Source organism: Myxine glutinosa, chromosome 6 (genome assembly GCF_964187855.1).
Source record: "Myxine glutinosa chromosome 6, kmMyxGlut1.1, whole genome shotgun sequence".
Classification (NCBI taxonomy): Eukaryota; Metazoa; Chordata; class Myxini; order Myxiniformes; family Myxinidae; genus Myxine; species Myxine glutinosa.
In genome coordinates, this window is record NC_136266.1 from 97,078,560 (window position 1) to 97,093,516 (window position 14,957).

Sequence of the window (14,957 nt, forward strand, 5' to 3'; positions counted from 1 at the left end):
CAATCATACAGCAAGATACGTTTCCATCATGTTGTGAGAACACTCGATGATGACATGAAGGAAGAGCGCATCAGGAAAAAATATTGCAAACTGGTCCTGTTTGCTCACCAGTGAGGCAACACCAGAGCAAGCTGAAATATAAGAGCGACCTCATCTCTACATGGTGTGGGTGTGTTTTGTGGGTTAACTGTGAATTGTGTGGGTTAACTACATGACAGCGTTTCATGTCATTTATGTGACTGACTCACTGTTGATGTGTTGCTGACCCATGTCAGTGTAGAATAAACTCTGGTTATCATTATATCTGCGTGGTTTCTAACATCTCGGTAATAGAAACATACACATCTTAGTTACAATATAATGACTGAATTAAGTAACATCATATAACATGACAACAAATCAGATCTTTATATTGAGGAATATTATAGAGCAAGCCAAAGAATGGCAAACGACGATGTACCTCAATTTTATAGATTTCTAGAAAGCTTTCGACTCCTTGCCCAGAGAAAGTCTGGGTCATAATGAAGAAATACAGCATACCTGGAAAATTAGTGAACCTTGTAAAAGCCCTTTACCAAGACTTTCAATGTGCGGTCGTCGACCAAGGTGAAACAACAGAATGGTTCAAGGTGAAGACAGGAGTTAAACAGGGGTGTAACATGTCAGGATTCTTATTCCTACTAGTGGGTGATTGGGTCATGAGAAGAACGATAAAGAACACCGAGCGGTAATTTTGGGCACTTTTTTTTCAAACAAGCTCTAAACCATTGGATTCCCCAGGAAAAATGCGTCTAGAACCAACTTCAAACTTAATGAACACCATTTCCTTAAAGAACGGGATTCTGAGCCCGAATATCAGTTCAAATATTAGTATTCTATATTAATTAAATAGTCGGCGGTCCTAAAATTCGCTCCAGCTGCATCATCAGTGCGCCACGCCTTTGCTTTGACAGACTTACGATCGGCTTCCCAATATGGCCGCCAGACTATTTCCGTTGGCTTCACGGCGGCTAATGCTGCGAGGTGGCCAATTGGCTCTCCATATTATATACCTCCGTGTCAGAGACGTGTTGATTGAGTCTTAAAATGCACATCCAATCATACAGAAATACAGAGCATACAGAGGCTGATCGTACGTAGGCCTATAGAGCCCATGACTTCTTCATTTTTAAACTAGAATGTATCGATAACTTTTCACTTTACAAAGTAAAAATATATTAAAACCAAACGTTATTAATAAATATTGTATTCCATAGTTAGTTTACATTATTATGTACATTTTTGAAGTACTGTATTGTTTAATTCCCTGGTTGGAAAAGAGTTGACTTGCTTAAAACAAACTCTGTATATACACCCCAGGGATATGGAAAAAAATAGACTTCAGTTCGATCCCGAACTTCAGTATTCAGTCGCTGTATTTTAACTGGGAACGTTCTCTCCTCTCCTTCCCCTCTCTGCTTCCCCTCTCTCATTCCCCTCTATCATTCCCCTCTAGCATTCCCCTCTATCATTCCCCTCTATCATTCTCCTCTATCATTCTCCTCTCTCGATCTCCTCTCTCATTCCCCTCTCTCGATCTGCTCTCTCATTCCCCTCTCTCGATCTGCTCTCTCTCATTCCCCTCTCGCATTCCCCTCTCATCCCCCTCTCTCATTCCCCGTGCCCACATAAGTTGACACATTCAAAACGGCTGTTGGAATACATGTCACCAATTTTTCTCAACTTTAGCTGAAACTGAGCCTTGAACCATCCCAGCAACTGTGATGGTGAATTGGTCGAGATAAAGCCGTGAGGGAGACTCAATGAATGGGCTTTATGTTACAGGCCTTTGAAAATTCATTTTGTTCTATAAACGGTAACTTTCATCGAATTTTATTCCCGTTTTTCTCAACCGAGTCTGAAACCATGTTAGCGACTGTGAATCGAGCCCCGAAAATCAATCAATCAAAAAAAAAAAAAATCAATCGAGCCCCGAACAAAGTCTGATCGCTTCAAGTCAAAAGGACTTTTAATATGTCCTTTCCTTCCTCGGTCTCTCTGATTCCTTTTCGCAACACCCGTTTATAACTCTCCGAATTTTCTCACTCTTTTCTTCACCCCTCCCCTCATTTATGGGTGGGGCTGATTTCTTGGGACAGTGGGTAACAGTGGTAACTTGGCCGATAACAGTCTTCAGGGCGCTCGTGAGGAGAAGCTGTTCCGCGTATGTGATTATTGCGTGAACTTTTGTCAGAGCTGCTCATGAAGTGGTAACGGGGAGCTGTGGGAATAATGCGTTTGGTTTGTGGTTGAGGAAAATATTTCTCAGACGGTCCGCAAAATGGAATATGGAATGATTAAAAATGATATTTGGGGTTATTTACTACACATTCGCAATGCATATCTATCAACACAGACTTTAGACAGTTAAACTAAGCAATATAACTATGAAATAACTGTTTAACTATGGGAAGATTTATTTGGAACTCATAACCGTGTGCGTGTGTGCGTGCGTGGGGGATTCCAGTCAAATCCCATTGCCAGGAATTTCACATTTGGACCTGTTTGAGCAAAGCTGGCAAATTACCTCTGGCCTGTGATAATATGCCTTGCTTGTTGAAGCTTACAGGCACCAACCTTGAACAACTAGCAGCGTGGACGAGAGGATGCGGCTTGAAAGCTGCCTCTTACAAAAACAACTCCAATGTTATTCTTTCCATCCTGTCTTTGAAGTAGATTTAATTATTTCCTGTCAAGTATAAAGACCCTAGCCTGATGTGTTTTGTTGAGAAGCTGCGGTTAATGACAGCTTCTTCCATGTACATGCTGAGCCTTAATAAATCCTCCTGTAACTGTCTAAGATGTCTCAGATTCATCTCTAGTTGGGTGGAGTAGGGTGTAAATCCCCAACACGTGCGTATGTGTGTGTGTTTTTGTATGTGTGTGTTTGTATGTATATATTGTAATATACGGTGGTAATGCCTCTTATGTCGTGAAAATTAATCTGTCTCATCACTATCTATAATATAAAAGGAGCTCGGTTTGGTGTGCCTGCCTGGGTGTGTGTCCGTTCACAAAGAGGGGATTAATACGCTGTAGCCATCAATTCTGATCACCATTTTTAAATCAATCATATGCTAGGCAATCTGCAAACAGTATGATATAGTTGTAGTCCGTGGGCTGAGTAGGGTTTACATGCACCCCCCCCCCCCCCCCCCCCACAACTTAACTTCCCGGGTATGTCCATGTACCCCCCACCCTAGGGGTTAGGAAAAACCATGTTAACAGAAAAAAACTCATTCCCTCATAGTTTGACCTCTGGTGACCTCATTAGTGACCTCATTTGCATATAACACATATCATTGTAAAGAGTGTCCCAGGACAAACATTTTGAGGGGTCATATGCAACCATAGGATGACGAGGTACAAAGTTATGGCCATTTGAATTTCGCCTACCCCTAATTTTCGGAAATCACTGACACAGGGGGGGTAACATCAAAATATGCGTGGGAGGTACCTTGGGAATGAGTTTTTTTTCTGTTAACATGGTTTTTCCTAACCCCTAGGGTGGGGGGTACATGGACATACCCGGGAAGTTAAGTTGTGGGGGGGGGGGGGGGGGGGGGTGCATGTAAACCCTACTCAGCCCACGGACTATTGAGTAAGGTGAGGACAGATGGGCCAGTTTCAATTTATATTAAAACAAAAACCCTTCCTCCAATCTTCTTCTTCTCTTCCCCATTTCATTCCCCATTCATAATGGTGAGTTTTATTCAATCCCGTTTCTCATGTCGATTAGTTTCAGAAAACTGTTGCTATCTTCAATACTTTTTCTTTAAACATTTCCATTATATTCATATAACAGTAATATAATCGCCCTATCAAACAGTATTTTTTTTTTTTTTTTTTTGTATACAAGATCGAGGCTCGTGAAAGAGCGAACATTAATCACACAGAAAGACAAACAGACACACAAAACAAATAACATCGGGAGCGGTAGACAAGATGGGGAGAGAGGGGGAAGGACACAAACACAACATTTGAGAGCAGGGACCGAGAGACATGGAGACATCGAGAGAACTGTGGGAGGGAGAGGGCTTTGGGTGGGAGGCATGGGAAGGGGGGGGGGGGGGTGGGAGAGGTATAAAACATATGGACACTGCCAAGACTTCCAGGAAAGAAGTTGGAATTTCAAACAAGGTGGATCTGGGGTGAATTAGTGGGGGTAAAAAAGATCAAGGTTTTGGATGGGGGAAGATAAGAGATGGTGGTGAACAGCTGTTTTGAAGACCTGGAGGGAGGAGTGTGATTGAAGTGAGTGTGGGAGTTTGTTCCAGAGGCGGGAGAAAAGAGGAATGAAAGAGTGAAGGTGAGCAGAGAGCCGAGATTTCGGCAGTTTAACCATCAGAGGGTGGCTGGCAGATCTTGTGTGACCTGTAGGAATATTTGGGGGACAGAGCACAGAGAGAGCTGGGGGAGCAAGGCCGGAGAGGAGTCGGTAGAAGACAGAAAGACCACCTACCTGCCTGCGGTGAGTGAGTGAAAGGCCCTCAGAGATAGCTTCATCGCGGGAGATTCCAATGATTCTGAAAGCTTTAGATTCAACAGCGTGAAGCCGAGCCAGGTGTGAGGCAGGAGCACCAGCCCATAGGGGAGAACAGTATTCCATTGAGCTGCGGATGAAAGCCTTGTATGTGGTGAGGAGCTCAGGTGTGCCTAGGAAGGACTTCGCACGACGGAGGATGCCTGGTCGGCGACTGGCTTTGGAGGCCAGCTTGGAAATGTGGTTTTCCCAAGAAAGATCATGGCAGATGGTGAGACCCAAAAGCTTGAGCGACAGAACTTCTTGGAGAGGATTGTTGAGAAAGTAGATGGGAGGGTTGTCCAGTCGATCTTTTCGGAGAGACATAGTAAGAGTGTGAGATTTGTCAGGATTGAAAGACATGTTCCACATGTTTGACCAGTCTGTGATTTTGTCCAGGTCTTCAGAGAGTGAGGAGGCTGCAGACTGCCGATCTGAGGGAAGAGGAATGGAGCGGCAGAGAGTGGAGTCATCAGCAAAGAGATACAGAGGATTTTCCAGAGAGTCGGAGAGATCATTGATAAAGACCAGAAAAAGCACAGGGCCCAGCACACTGCCTTGGGGAACTCCAGCCTGAACGGGAAGGGGAGATGAGAGAAATCCATTCAGGGCCACACGTTGACTACGACCAGAGAGGAAGTCCGCAAGCCATGCATGGAGATTTCCATGGATACCATAGGAGGAGAGTTTGGTGAGCAGAGCTGGGTGCCAGACCGTATCGAAGGCACGTGATATGTCAAGGGAGACAGCTCTGATTTCCTGTTTGGCATTGAGGACCTCCATCCATTGTTGAGACAGCAGAAGCAGCATGTCCAGAGTAGAGTGACCTGGTCTGAAACCAAATTGATGATCAGAGATCAAGCCATTGGAGAAGAGGAAAGATTTCATAACCGAAGCAATGATGGATTCCATGACTTTGCTGATAATTGGGAGCAGGCTGATTGGTCTGTAGTTGCAAGGATCTGTTTTTGCACCTTTTTTGTGTAAAGCGGTAATGTTTGCTGATTTCCAGGATGCTGGCAGATGACCTTGAGCAAAGGATAGGGTGAAAAGAACAGAGAGAGGGTGAGATAGAGCGGCAGAGCAGGATTTTAGGACCCGTGGGCTGATGCCATCTGGTCCAGTTGCAGAATCAGAGTCGAGGTTTGACAAAAACTCCTCCACCTTGTCAGGAGAGAAGGTCACAGAGTCCAGGAGCAGTTTGGTTCGACTGGGAAAGGTGGGAACAGAGAGAGATGGGTTTGGGACTAAGGATTTTGAGGCAAACACAGAGTTGAGGCATTCGGCTTTGTCACGTGCGATGTCAACTGTGTGGCCATTTGAGGTAAGGGAGGGGATGGAGGGGGAACAAACACCAGAAACGGATTTGACCAGACGCCACCAGGATTTGGAGGAAGGAGACAGGTTTGAGAGTTCATTCTTGAGTGAGGAGAGATAGTGCTTCCTGGCACTCCTGAGGGTAGACACACACTTGTTCCGAGCTTGGTGGAAGGAACTGAGATTTCCTTCAGTTGGATTAGCCTTCCAAGAGGCAAAGGCAAGTTGTTTCAGGGCAACTGCCTCACCACAAGATTCAGTGTACCATGGACGGGAGGAAGGGTAAGACAACTGAAGGCGAGATGGGATAAATCTGTGCATGAGAGAGATCAGTTTGCTTTGGAAGAATTCCCAGGAAGAATTGATGTCAGAGGCAGTGGAGATGGGAGACCAATCCAGACGATTGATGGCTGCTTGAAGACCGTCCCAGTCGGCCTGAGTGAAATGCCAGACTCGTCGACGCTGAGGAGGCTCTCTGAGAATGGCCAGAGAGATGTCCACTTTGACAAGCACATGATCAGAAGAACCGATTGGAGCAGAAGAAGAGCAGCAGACATTAGCAGGGAAGTTAGTCATAACCAAGTCTAGAAGAGAAGATACTCCATTGGCTGAGATCCGGGTCGGGAAATTGACAGATTGTGTCAATCCCAGTGAGTCACAGAAGTCCTTTGCTGAGGTGCCATGACTGGTGAGAGAGGAACCCACACCCAACCAGGTGGCATGATGACAATTGAAGTCACCACATATGAGGAAGAGAGAGTTGGGATGAGTGGATAGAAGTTGGTCCATGTTGTCAGACAGTGAAATGTAGATGGAGTCATCACTGTTTGGGGGACGGTACAGAACACATATGAACAAAAGGTGGGAGCGGAGAGGAAGCCGTAGCCAGAGGTACTCCTGGGGGTGAGGAGGAGAGAGGGCAGTGCAAGGAGAGTGAGGAAGAGAGTTTTTGATAAAGATAGCCACCCCACCACCAGGCCGAGGCTCAGGTCTATCATACCGGAGGAGGGAGTAACCAGGAAGAGATATTAAGGAATCAGAGACATCTTGAAGGAGGAAAGTCTCTGTTAAGCAGATCAAGTCTGGATTGTCAGAAGCAACCTGTATGGAGAGATCAGTCAGGTTTGAGCGAAGGCCCCGGATGTTTGAGGTCCATACCGTTAATGAAGAGAGAGGGGGAGCATCGGGTACAGGACAGGGGAGGGGAGGAGTAGGGTAAGATGAAGGATGAGAGGGGGAGGTAGGGAGAGCAGTTGTTAGTGTGTCAGCGATTGCAGAAGAGTTCCAAGAAAGGGAAGGATGAGGAGGATGAAAGGTTTGAAGGTGAAGGGATGAGGCACAGAGAGGGGTTGTTTGAGGGGGGGCAGAGGAAAGAAGAAGGTTGGGGGGGGTGGAGGTATGAGATAGAAGGGAGACGAAGTGGGGAGGAGGCAGCTTTGAGGAGGAGGGGAGAGGTGGGAGAATTGGAGAGGAATGGTATGGGGGGAGATTTGAATGGGAGGGGTTGGGGGGGAGTTTTGAAGGGGAGGAGTGAGGGGGGAGTTTAGGAGTGGAAGGGCAAGGGGGGAGTTTAGGAGTGTCGGTGCAAGGGGAGGGATTTGGATGGGAGGGGCAAGAGGGGAGTTTAGAAAGTGGATGATTAATGAAAGACGAACATTGAAAACAAATTGGGTTTGTTGTGATTTTCAAGTTAGCAATCCGGTTCAGAATGATGGAGGAGGGATGGAATGAATGTGAATTTAGACCATGTAGTGAGGGAGACGTATAAGATATTGAATTTCTTTTTTTTGAGGTGGAATGAGTTGGAGAGGAAATTGAGAAAAGCCTTTTAAATAGGAAGAAAAACAGCGTGTTGTAAAATACCACTGAGTAAAACACTGAAGGGGAAAGGTTATACATATTTAAATAATATTTAAACAGAACCGTGAACAATCTTATGTGCACAAAAATACCAACGGGGGGAGAGCCGAGAGGGACCACCACGAGTCACGTGAAGGGCAAACGGTGGATTTCTGATTATACACCGCATTTTCAGGTTGCTGTACTTGCAACACAGGTGAGAAAAGGAGCTGCTTTTATTCGCACGATTTTTAAAGGGTGAAAGCTAATTTTTATTTTTTCTCTCTGAAAACCTGTCGGTCAAAACACCATACTATCTATTTATTACGTAAGCAAAAATGGCAATTTCCCTCTCCCCTCTGCACTGTATTCTCCATATGTGAGGGATGGCGGACTGATGCGACATGGTGCTTCATGGAGGGGAGGATGCACATGACCTCAGAAATTCCTCATGGGCATACATAAATCTATCTCTAAGATTGGTGTTCCCATCAGTGAAGCAACGGTTCTTATCTTCTAGTTGTTAATTAATTTGTATGTGAATGAGATAGATACCTGTCACACACAGACAAACCTCCTTCATAAAAGGGTAAAGATAAGAAAAATATGCCTGTTTATAACAACTATGTCTAAAGTGATGCTGTATTAAAGTTTGTCTGTGTACGGACACACACCATACACGTCATTATGGGACCAGGTGAGGCTAACCAATCGGAAATGTGTAAAACTGGAGCTCATTTCCGACAAAGCTTTTGCATTGTCTTTAAAAAATGTCATCCACTTTTTATTGTGGTTGCAGTTCCTTATCTAATAAAACTATTTTTGCAGGGACATTGATTTGCTGTTTCCTGGTTATACTCACATGCAGAGAGCGCAACCTGTCCGCTGGAGCCACTGGATTATGGGGTAAGACATGCGGTGATGATCTGTTTACTCGATTACGCTCCTCCTTGTCCCATTGGTGGGCTGGACTTGGCCTCTTTAAACTTGAGTGGCCATCACTTTGCATCATTAAACGAGAACGACACTCTTCGACGCACTATGTCGACCGATATGCCTCTGCCCACATTATGACATCATTATAATACTTGTACCAAGTTTGCTTTAAATCCATTCAGCTGTTCTCAAGTTATCACATTTTTACCTGACATGACCTCTGACCTTTGACCTATGGACCCCAAAATCTAATCAGTTGATCTTTACATTATTATACATATCTGTACCAAGTTTGAATTAGATCACTTCAGCCGTTCGCAAGTTGTAGACCTATTACAGACACCTTTGACCTCTTGACCCCAAAATTTAATCGGTCAATTGTTACATCATTATACATATGTGTACCAAGTTTGAATAAGATCACTTTAGCCATTCTCAAGTTGTAGACCTATTAAAGACTTTGACCTTTGACTCTAAAGTCTAATCAGTTCATCTTTAAATCATTATACATACACTACATGATCAAAAGTATGCGGACACCCCTTCTAATTAGTGGATTCGGCTGTTTCAGCCACACCCATTGCTGACAGGTATATATAATCAAACACACAGCCATGCAATCTCCATAGACAAAGATTGGCAGTAGAATGGGCCGTACTGAAGAGCTTGGTAACTTTCAATGTGCCACCGTCATAGGATTTCACCTTTCCAACGTCAGTTTGTCAAATTTCTGCTCTGCTAGAGCTGCCCCGGTCAACTGCAAGTGCTGGTATTGTGAAGTGGAAACGTCTAGGAGCAACAACAGCTCAGTCGCGAAGTGGTGGGCCACATAAGCTCACCGAACAGGACTGCCGAGTGCTGAAGCGCAAAAAAATAGTTCTTTCCTCAGTTGCAACACTCACTACCGCAGCACAACTGTTCATTGGGAGCTTCATTAAATGTGTTTCCATGGCCAAGCATCCGCACACAAGCCTAAGATCACCATGCTCAATGCCAAATGTCGGCTGGAGTGGTGTAAAGCTTGCCTCCATTGGACTCTGGAGCAGTGGAAACGCGTTGTCTGGAGTGATGAATCACGCTTCACCATCTGGCAGTCCGACGGAGAAACTGGTTTTTTTTTTATTGTATACTGAATCGAGGCTCGTGAAAGAGCTAACATTTATTTCACAAACAAATCAACCAGACAAACAAAATATACAAAAAGAGGGAGCGGAAGACAAGATGGGGAGAGAAGGGGAAGCACACAACCACAACATTTGAGAGCAGGGAGAAGTGTGGGAGGGAGAGGGCTTGGGGGCAGGAGGCGTGGGAAGGGGAGGGGGGGGGGGGGGGGGGTGGGAAAAGTATAAAACACAAGGGGACCGAAATTAGCGGGGGTAGAAAAGATCAAGGTTTTGGATGGGGGAGGATAAGAGATGGTGGTGAACAGCTGTTTTAAAGACCTGGAGGGTGGAGTGGGATTGAAGAGAGTGAGGGAGTTTGTTCCAGAGGCGGGAGAAAAGAGGAATGAAGGAGTGAAGGTGAGCAGAAAGTCTTGATTTTGGCAGTTTAACCATAAGAGGGTTGCAGGCAGATCTTGTGCGACCTGTAGGAATATTTGGGGGACAGAGCCCAGAGAGGGCTGGGGGGGCAAGGCCAGAGAGGAGTCGGTAGAAGACGGAAAGACCACCAACCTGCCTGCGGTGAGTGAGTGAAAGGCCCCTTGGAGTTAGCTTCATCGCGGGAGATTCCAATGATTCTGAACGCTTTGGTTTCAACAGCGTGAAGACGGGCTAGGTGTGAGGCAGGAGCACCAGACCAGAGGGGAGAGCAGTAATCCATAGAGCTGCGGATGAAAGCCTTGTATGTGGTGAGGAGCTCAGGTGTGCCAAGGAAGGACTTCGCACGACGGAGGATGCCCAGTCGGCGACTGGCTTTGGAGGCCAGATTTGAAATGTGGTTTTCCCAGGAAAGATCATGGCAAATAGTGAGACCCAAGAGCTTGAGTGACAGAACTTCTTGGAGAGGATTTTTCAGAAAGTGGATGGGAGGGTTTTCCAGTCGGTCTTTTCGGAGAGACATCGTAAGAGTGTGAGATTTATCAGGATTGAAAGACATGTTCCATTTGTTTGCCCAGTCTGTGATTTTGTCCAGGTCTGCAGAGAGTGAGGAGGCTGCAGACTGCCGATCTGAGGGATGAGGAATGGAGCGACAGAGAGTAGAGTCGTCAGCAAAGAGATAGAGAGGATTTTCAAGAGAGTCAGAGAGATCATTGATGAAGACCAGAAAAAGCACAGGGCCCAGAACACTACCTTGGGGAACTCCAGCCTGAACAGGTAGAGGAGATGAGAGAAACCCATTCAGGGCCACACGTTGACTACGACCAGAGAGGAAGTCCGCCAGCCATGCGTGGAGATTTCCATGGATACCAAAGGAGGAGAGTTTGGTGAGCAGAGCAGGGTGCCAGACCGTATCGAAGGCACGTGAAATGTCAAGGGAGACGGCTCTAATTTCCTGTTTGGCGTTGAGGACCTCCATCCATTGTTGAGAAAGCAGAAGCAGCATGTCCAGAGTAGAGTGACCAGGTCTGAAACCAAATTGATGATCAGAGATCAAGCCATTGGAGAAGAGGAAAGATTTCATATCTGAAGCAATGATGGATTCCATGACTTTGCTGATAATTGGGAGAAGGCTGATTGGTCTGTAGTTGCTGGGATCTGTTTTTGCACCTTTTTTGTGCAAAGCGGTGATGTTGGCTGATTTCCAAGCAGATGGCAGATGACCTTGAGCAAAAGAGAGGGTGAAGAGAACAGAAAGAGGGAGTGAAAGAGCAGAAGCACATGATTTTAGGACCCGTGGGCTGATGCCATCAGGACCAGTTGCAGAATCAGAGTCGAGGGTTGACAGAAACTTTTCCACCTTGTCAGGAGGAAAGGACACAGAGTCCAGGAGCAGCTGGGTACGACTGGGTACGGTGGGTACAGAGAGGGATGGGTTTGGGACACAAGATTTAGAGGCAAACACATAGTTGAGGCATTCAGCTTTTTCACGTGTGGAGTCAGCCGTTAAGCCATTTGAGGTGAGGGAGGGGATGGAGGGGGAACAAACACCAGAAACAGATTTTACCAGACGCCACCAGGATTTGGAAGAGGGAGACAGATAAGAGAGTTCGGTCTTGAGAACGGTGAGATATTGTTTCCTGGCTCTCCTGGGGGTGGACACACACTTGTTTCGGGCTTTGTGAAAGGAAATGAGATTTCCTTCCGTTGGATTTGCTTTCCAGGAGACGAAAGCATGTTGTTTCAGGGGAACAGCCTCACCACAAGATTCCGTGTACCATGGACGGGAGGAAGGGTATAACAACTGAAGACGAGAAGACGAGATGGCATGAGAGAGAGCAATTTACTTTGAAAGAATTCCCAGGATGAGTTGATGTCAGAGGCGGTAGAGATGGGAGACCAGTCCAGATGATTCATGGCTGCTTGAAGACCGTGCCAGTTGGCCTGAGTGAAATGCCAGACTCGTCGATGCTGAGGAGGCTCTCTGAGAGGTTTGGCGGATGCCAGGAGAACGCTACCTGCCCAAATGCATAGGGCCAACTGTAAAATTTGGTGGAGGATGAATAATGGTCTGGGGCTGTTTTTCATGGTTCGGGCTCGGCCCCCTAGTTCTAGTGAAGGGAAATCTTAACGCTACAGCAGATTGTGTGCTTCCAACTTTGTGGCAACAGTTTGTGCAAGGCCCTTCCCTGTTTCAGCATGACAATGCCCCTGTGCACAAAGTGAGGTCCATACAGAAATGGTTGGTCGAGATTGGTGTGGAAGAACCTGACTGGCCTGCACAGAGCCCTGACCTCAACCCCATCGAACACCTTTGGGATGAATTGGGCCGCCGACTGCGAGCCAGGCCTAATCGCCCAACATCAGTGCCCAACCTTACCAATGCTCTTGTGGCTAAATGGAAGCAAATCTCCACAGCAATGTTCCAACATCTAGTGGAAAGCCTTCCCAGAAGAGTGGAGGCTGTTGTAGCAGCAAAAAATGGGGAGGGGGGGGGGGGGGGAGGGTGACCAACTCCATGTTAATGCCCATGATTTTGGATTTACATGTTCGATGTTCAGGTGTCCACATACATTTGGTCATGTACTGTACCTGTTCCAAGTTTGAATTAGATCACTTCAGCTGTTCTCAAGTTATAGACCTATAACAGACTTTGACCTTTGACCTTTGACTTCGTGACCCCAAAATCTAATCGGTTCATCTTTACCTCATTATACATACCTGTACCAAGTTTGAATTTGATCACTTCAGCCATTCTCAAGTTATAAACATATTAGACTTTGACCTTTGACTTCTCGACCCCAAAATCTAATAAGTTCATCTTTATAACATTCTACATAAGTGTACCAAATTTGGTAAGAATACCATCACTGGTTCACAAGTTATCGCGGTAACAGTATTTTTACCTAACATGACCTTTGACCTTTGACCTCGTGACCCCAAAATCTAATCAGTTCATCTTTACCTCATTATACATACCTGCACCAAGTTTGACTGAGATCGAGCCGTTCTCAAGTTATCGCGGTAACGAAAACGTAGCACGGATGGACAGCGGGATGGACAACATGAAAACATAATGCCTCTGGCGACTTCGTCAACGGTGGCATAAAAAGGAAAATTCCATGATGCATGATATTTTGTAGGTTTATAATTTTATTCTACATTATCTACATTTAATACGACATTACAAAAAATCTCCTTCCCTTTCCCTCCCCCCCCCTTCCCTCCCACCCACCTCCCCCAACCTACCTGGTTGAAATTCAGTCACAAAGTGTGATTATCCAGGGGTCAAAGATGAAAATAGTTTGTGAAAATAATGTTTTTGGCATGCCAAGCATTTCTTCTTTAATGCAGAGAGAATTTGGCACAAAAGTATTGTACCAGAGCCCATAGAAAAAAAACAAAACAAGCCGACATATTGGTCCAGCACCTTCCTTTCGTTTTTCCAAGGGTCAAAGGTCAAAATTGGTTGCACATTTAAGATTTATGGCTTGCCGAGCTTTGAATGTCTGTGATTCTAATTTTAAGTTCATTTTATTTCATCAACATTTTGCTTTGAGAAACTTTTTTTTTGCATGAGATGTAGTGCATGCAACATGAACAATGATGAAACATTTGTATTAATATTTAAAGGTTTTTGTGCCTCCGCAGCCAAAGGTGGGTTGTCCATCGGCCCGTGTACGTCTGTGTGTAGTACTTTTTCATTATCATGATATCTTGTGAAATGCTGAAGGGATTTTGACCAAACTTGCTAGAAGTATGTACAAGTATGTACAAACAGACACAGATGGACAGACGGATGGACGGACAGACAAAGACGGACAGACATATAGACAGACAAACCATATAGACAGACAAAGACAGACAGATATATAGACAGACAAAGACACAGTGGGTTGACCTCAAACAGGGATGGATGAATATTTCCATCCATTGAAGCATTCGCGTCAAATCCTATTTTCTAGTTTTTAATTTCACAAAATCATAAACAATTCGCCACCTCTCACACGGAAAGGGAAAATAAATCCCGACCAACTGGTCCTCCGGTCCTATTGTCCCCGATGTGAAACGAATAATGAGGTCGTAACCTAATATTCGGCGTTGTAAGCATGAAGCCACACTGGTATCTGCAAACAAGAGAGCCCCCGTGGCAATAGGTATTAAATGCAAAATATTTTGGACAAATTATCCAATGTGTGTATTTGGTAATCCTGTACCTGTTTCACCGGAGGGGACTATAGGTTTCTCCTCCATCTGTCTGTCCGGCCCACCTGAGACTTTTTCCCCATACCCTCTAACATATTGAACTGAAACTTGGTACATGGCTTTGTTATGATAATTTACAGAAACTGCAACTTATTCTGTAGCTTTGCATACCTGAAACCATTTGGCCTGCTGTATATCGCTCACAATTACTGAGTTCTTGGAACAAGAACATTCCTTGGGACCAGTGGGGGGACATGTATTGCAAAGCCATTCTCCCTCGAGTTTTATTTTCATATCGTTTCTCTCTTGTACTGTATTTGTGCAACACGTTAACAACATTCAGATGTTTTCTTTCTCCAAGGGAATGTATAGTGACTCGTTCTGTTTGTGATAACACACAAAGCTCTGTTTTGCTGCAAATTGGTTCCACGTTGACCAAGTGTGGTGGGGCCTTGTTACCCTCGCCAGAGGACAGGGTATTGCATTGGTGTCCGTTTGTTTGTCCGCACAGAATAAATATGATTTTGTCTGCAACCGCTGGTCCGATTGACAGGAAATTT

The 14,957-nt window shown here is 45.3% G+C and overlaps 1 protein-coding gene across 21 annotated transcripts in view; it reads left to right on the top strand.

Annotated features, from left to right (window-relative positions):
* ASL (argininosuccinate lyase) overlaps nucleotides 1-14,957 on the top strand; it is an 82,089-nt gene that overhangs the window by 26,664 nt on the left and 40,468 nt on the right. For all 21 annotated transcript variants that reach the window (XM_078780186.1, XM_068120532.2, XM_078780198.1 and 18 more), the window contains one exon: nucleotides 8,546-8,623. In XM_078780186.1, the coding sequence (XP_078636312.1) occupies nucleotides 8,546-8,623 (78 nt within the window). The remainder of the gene's footprint in view (nucleotides 1-8,545; nucleotides 8,624-14,957) is intronic.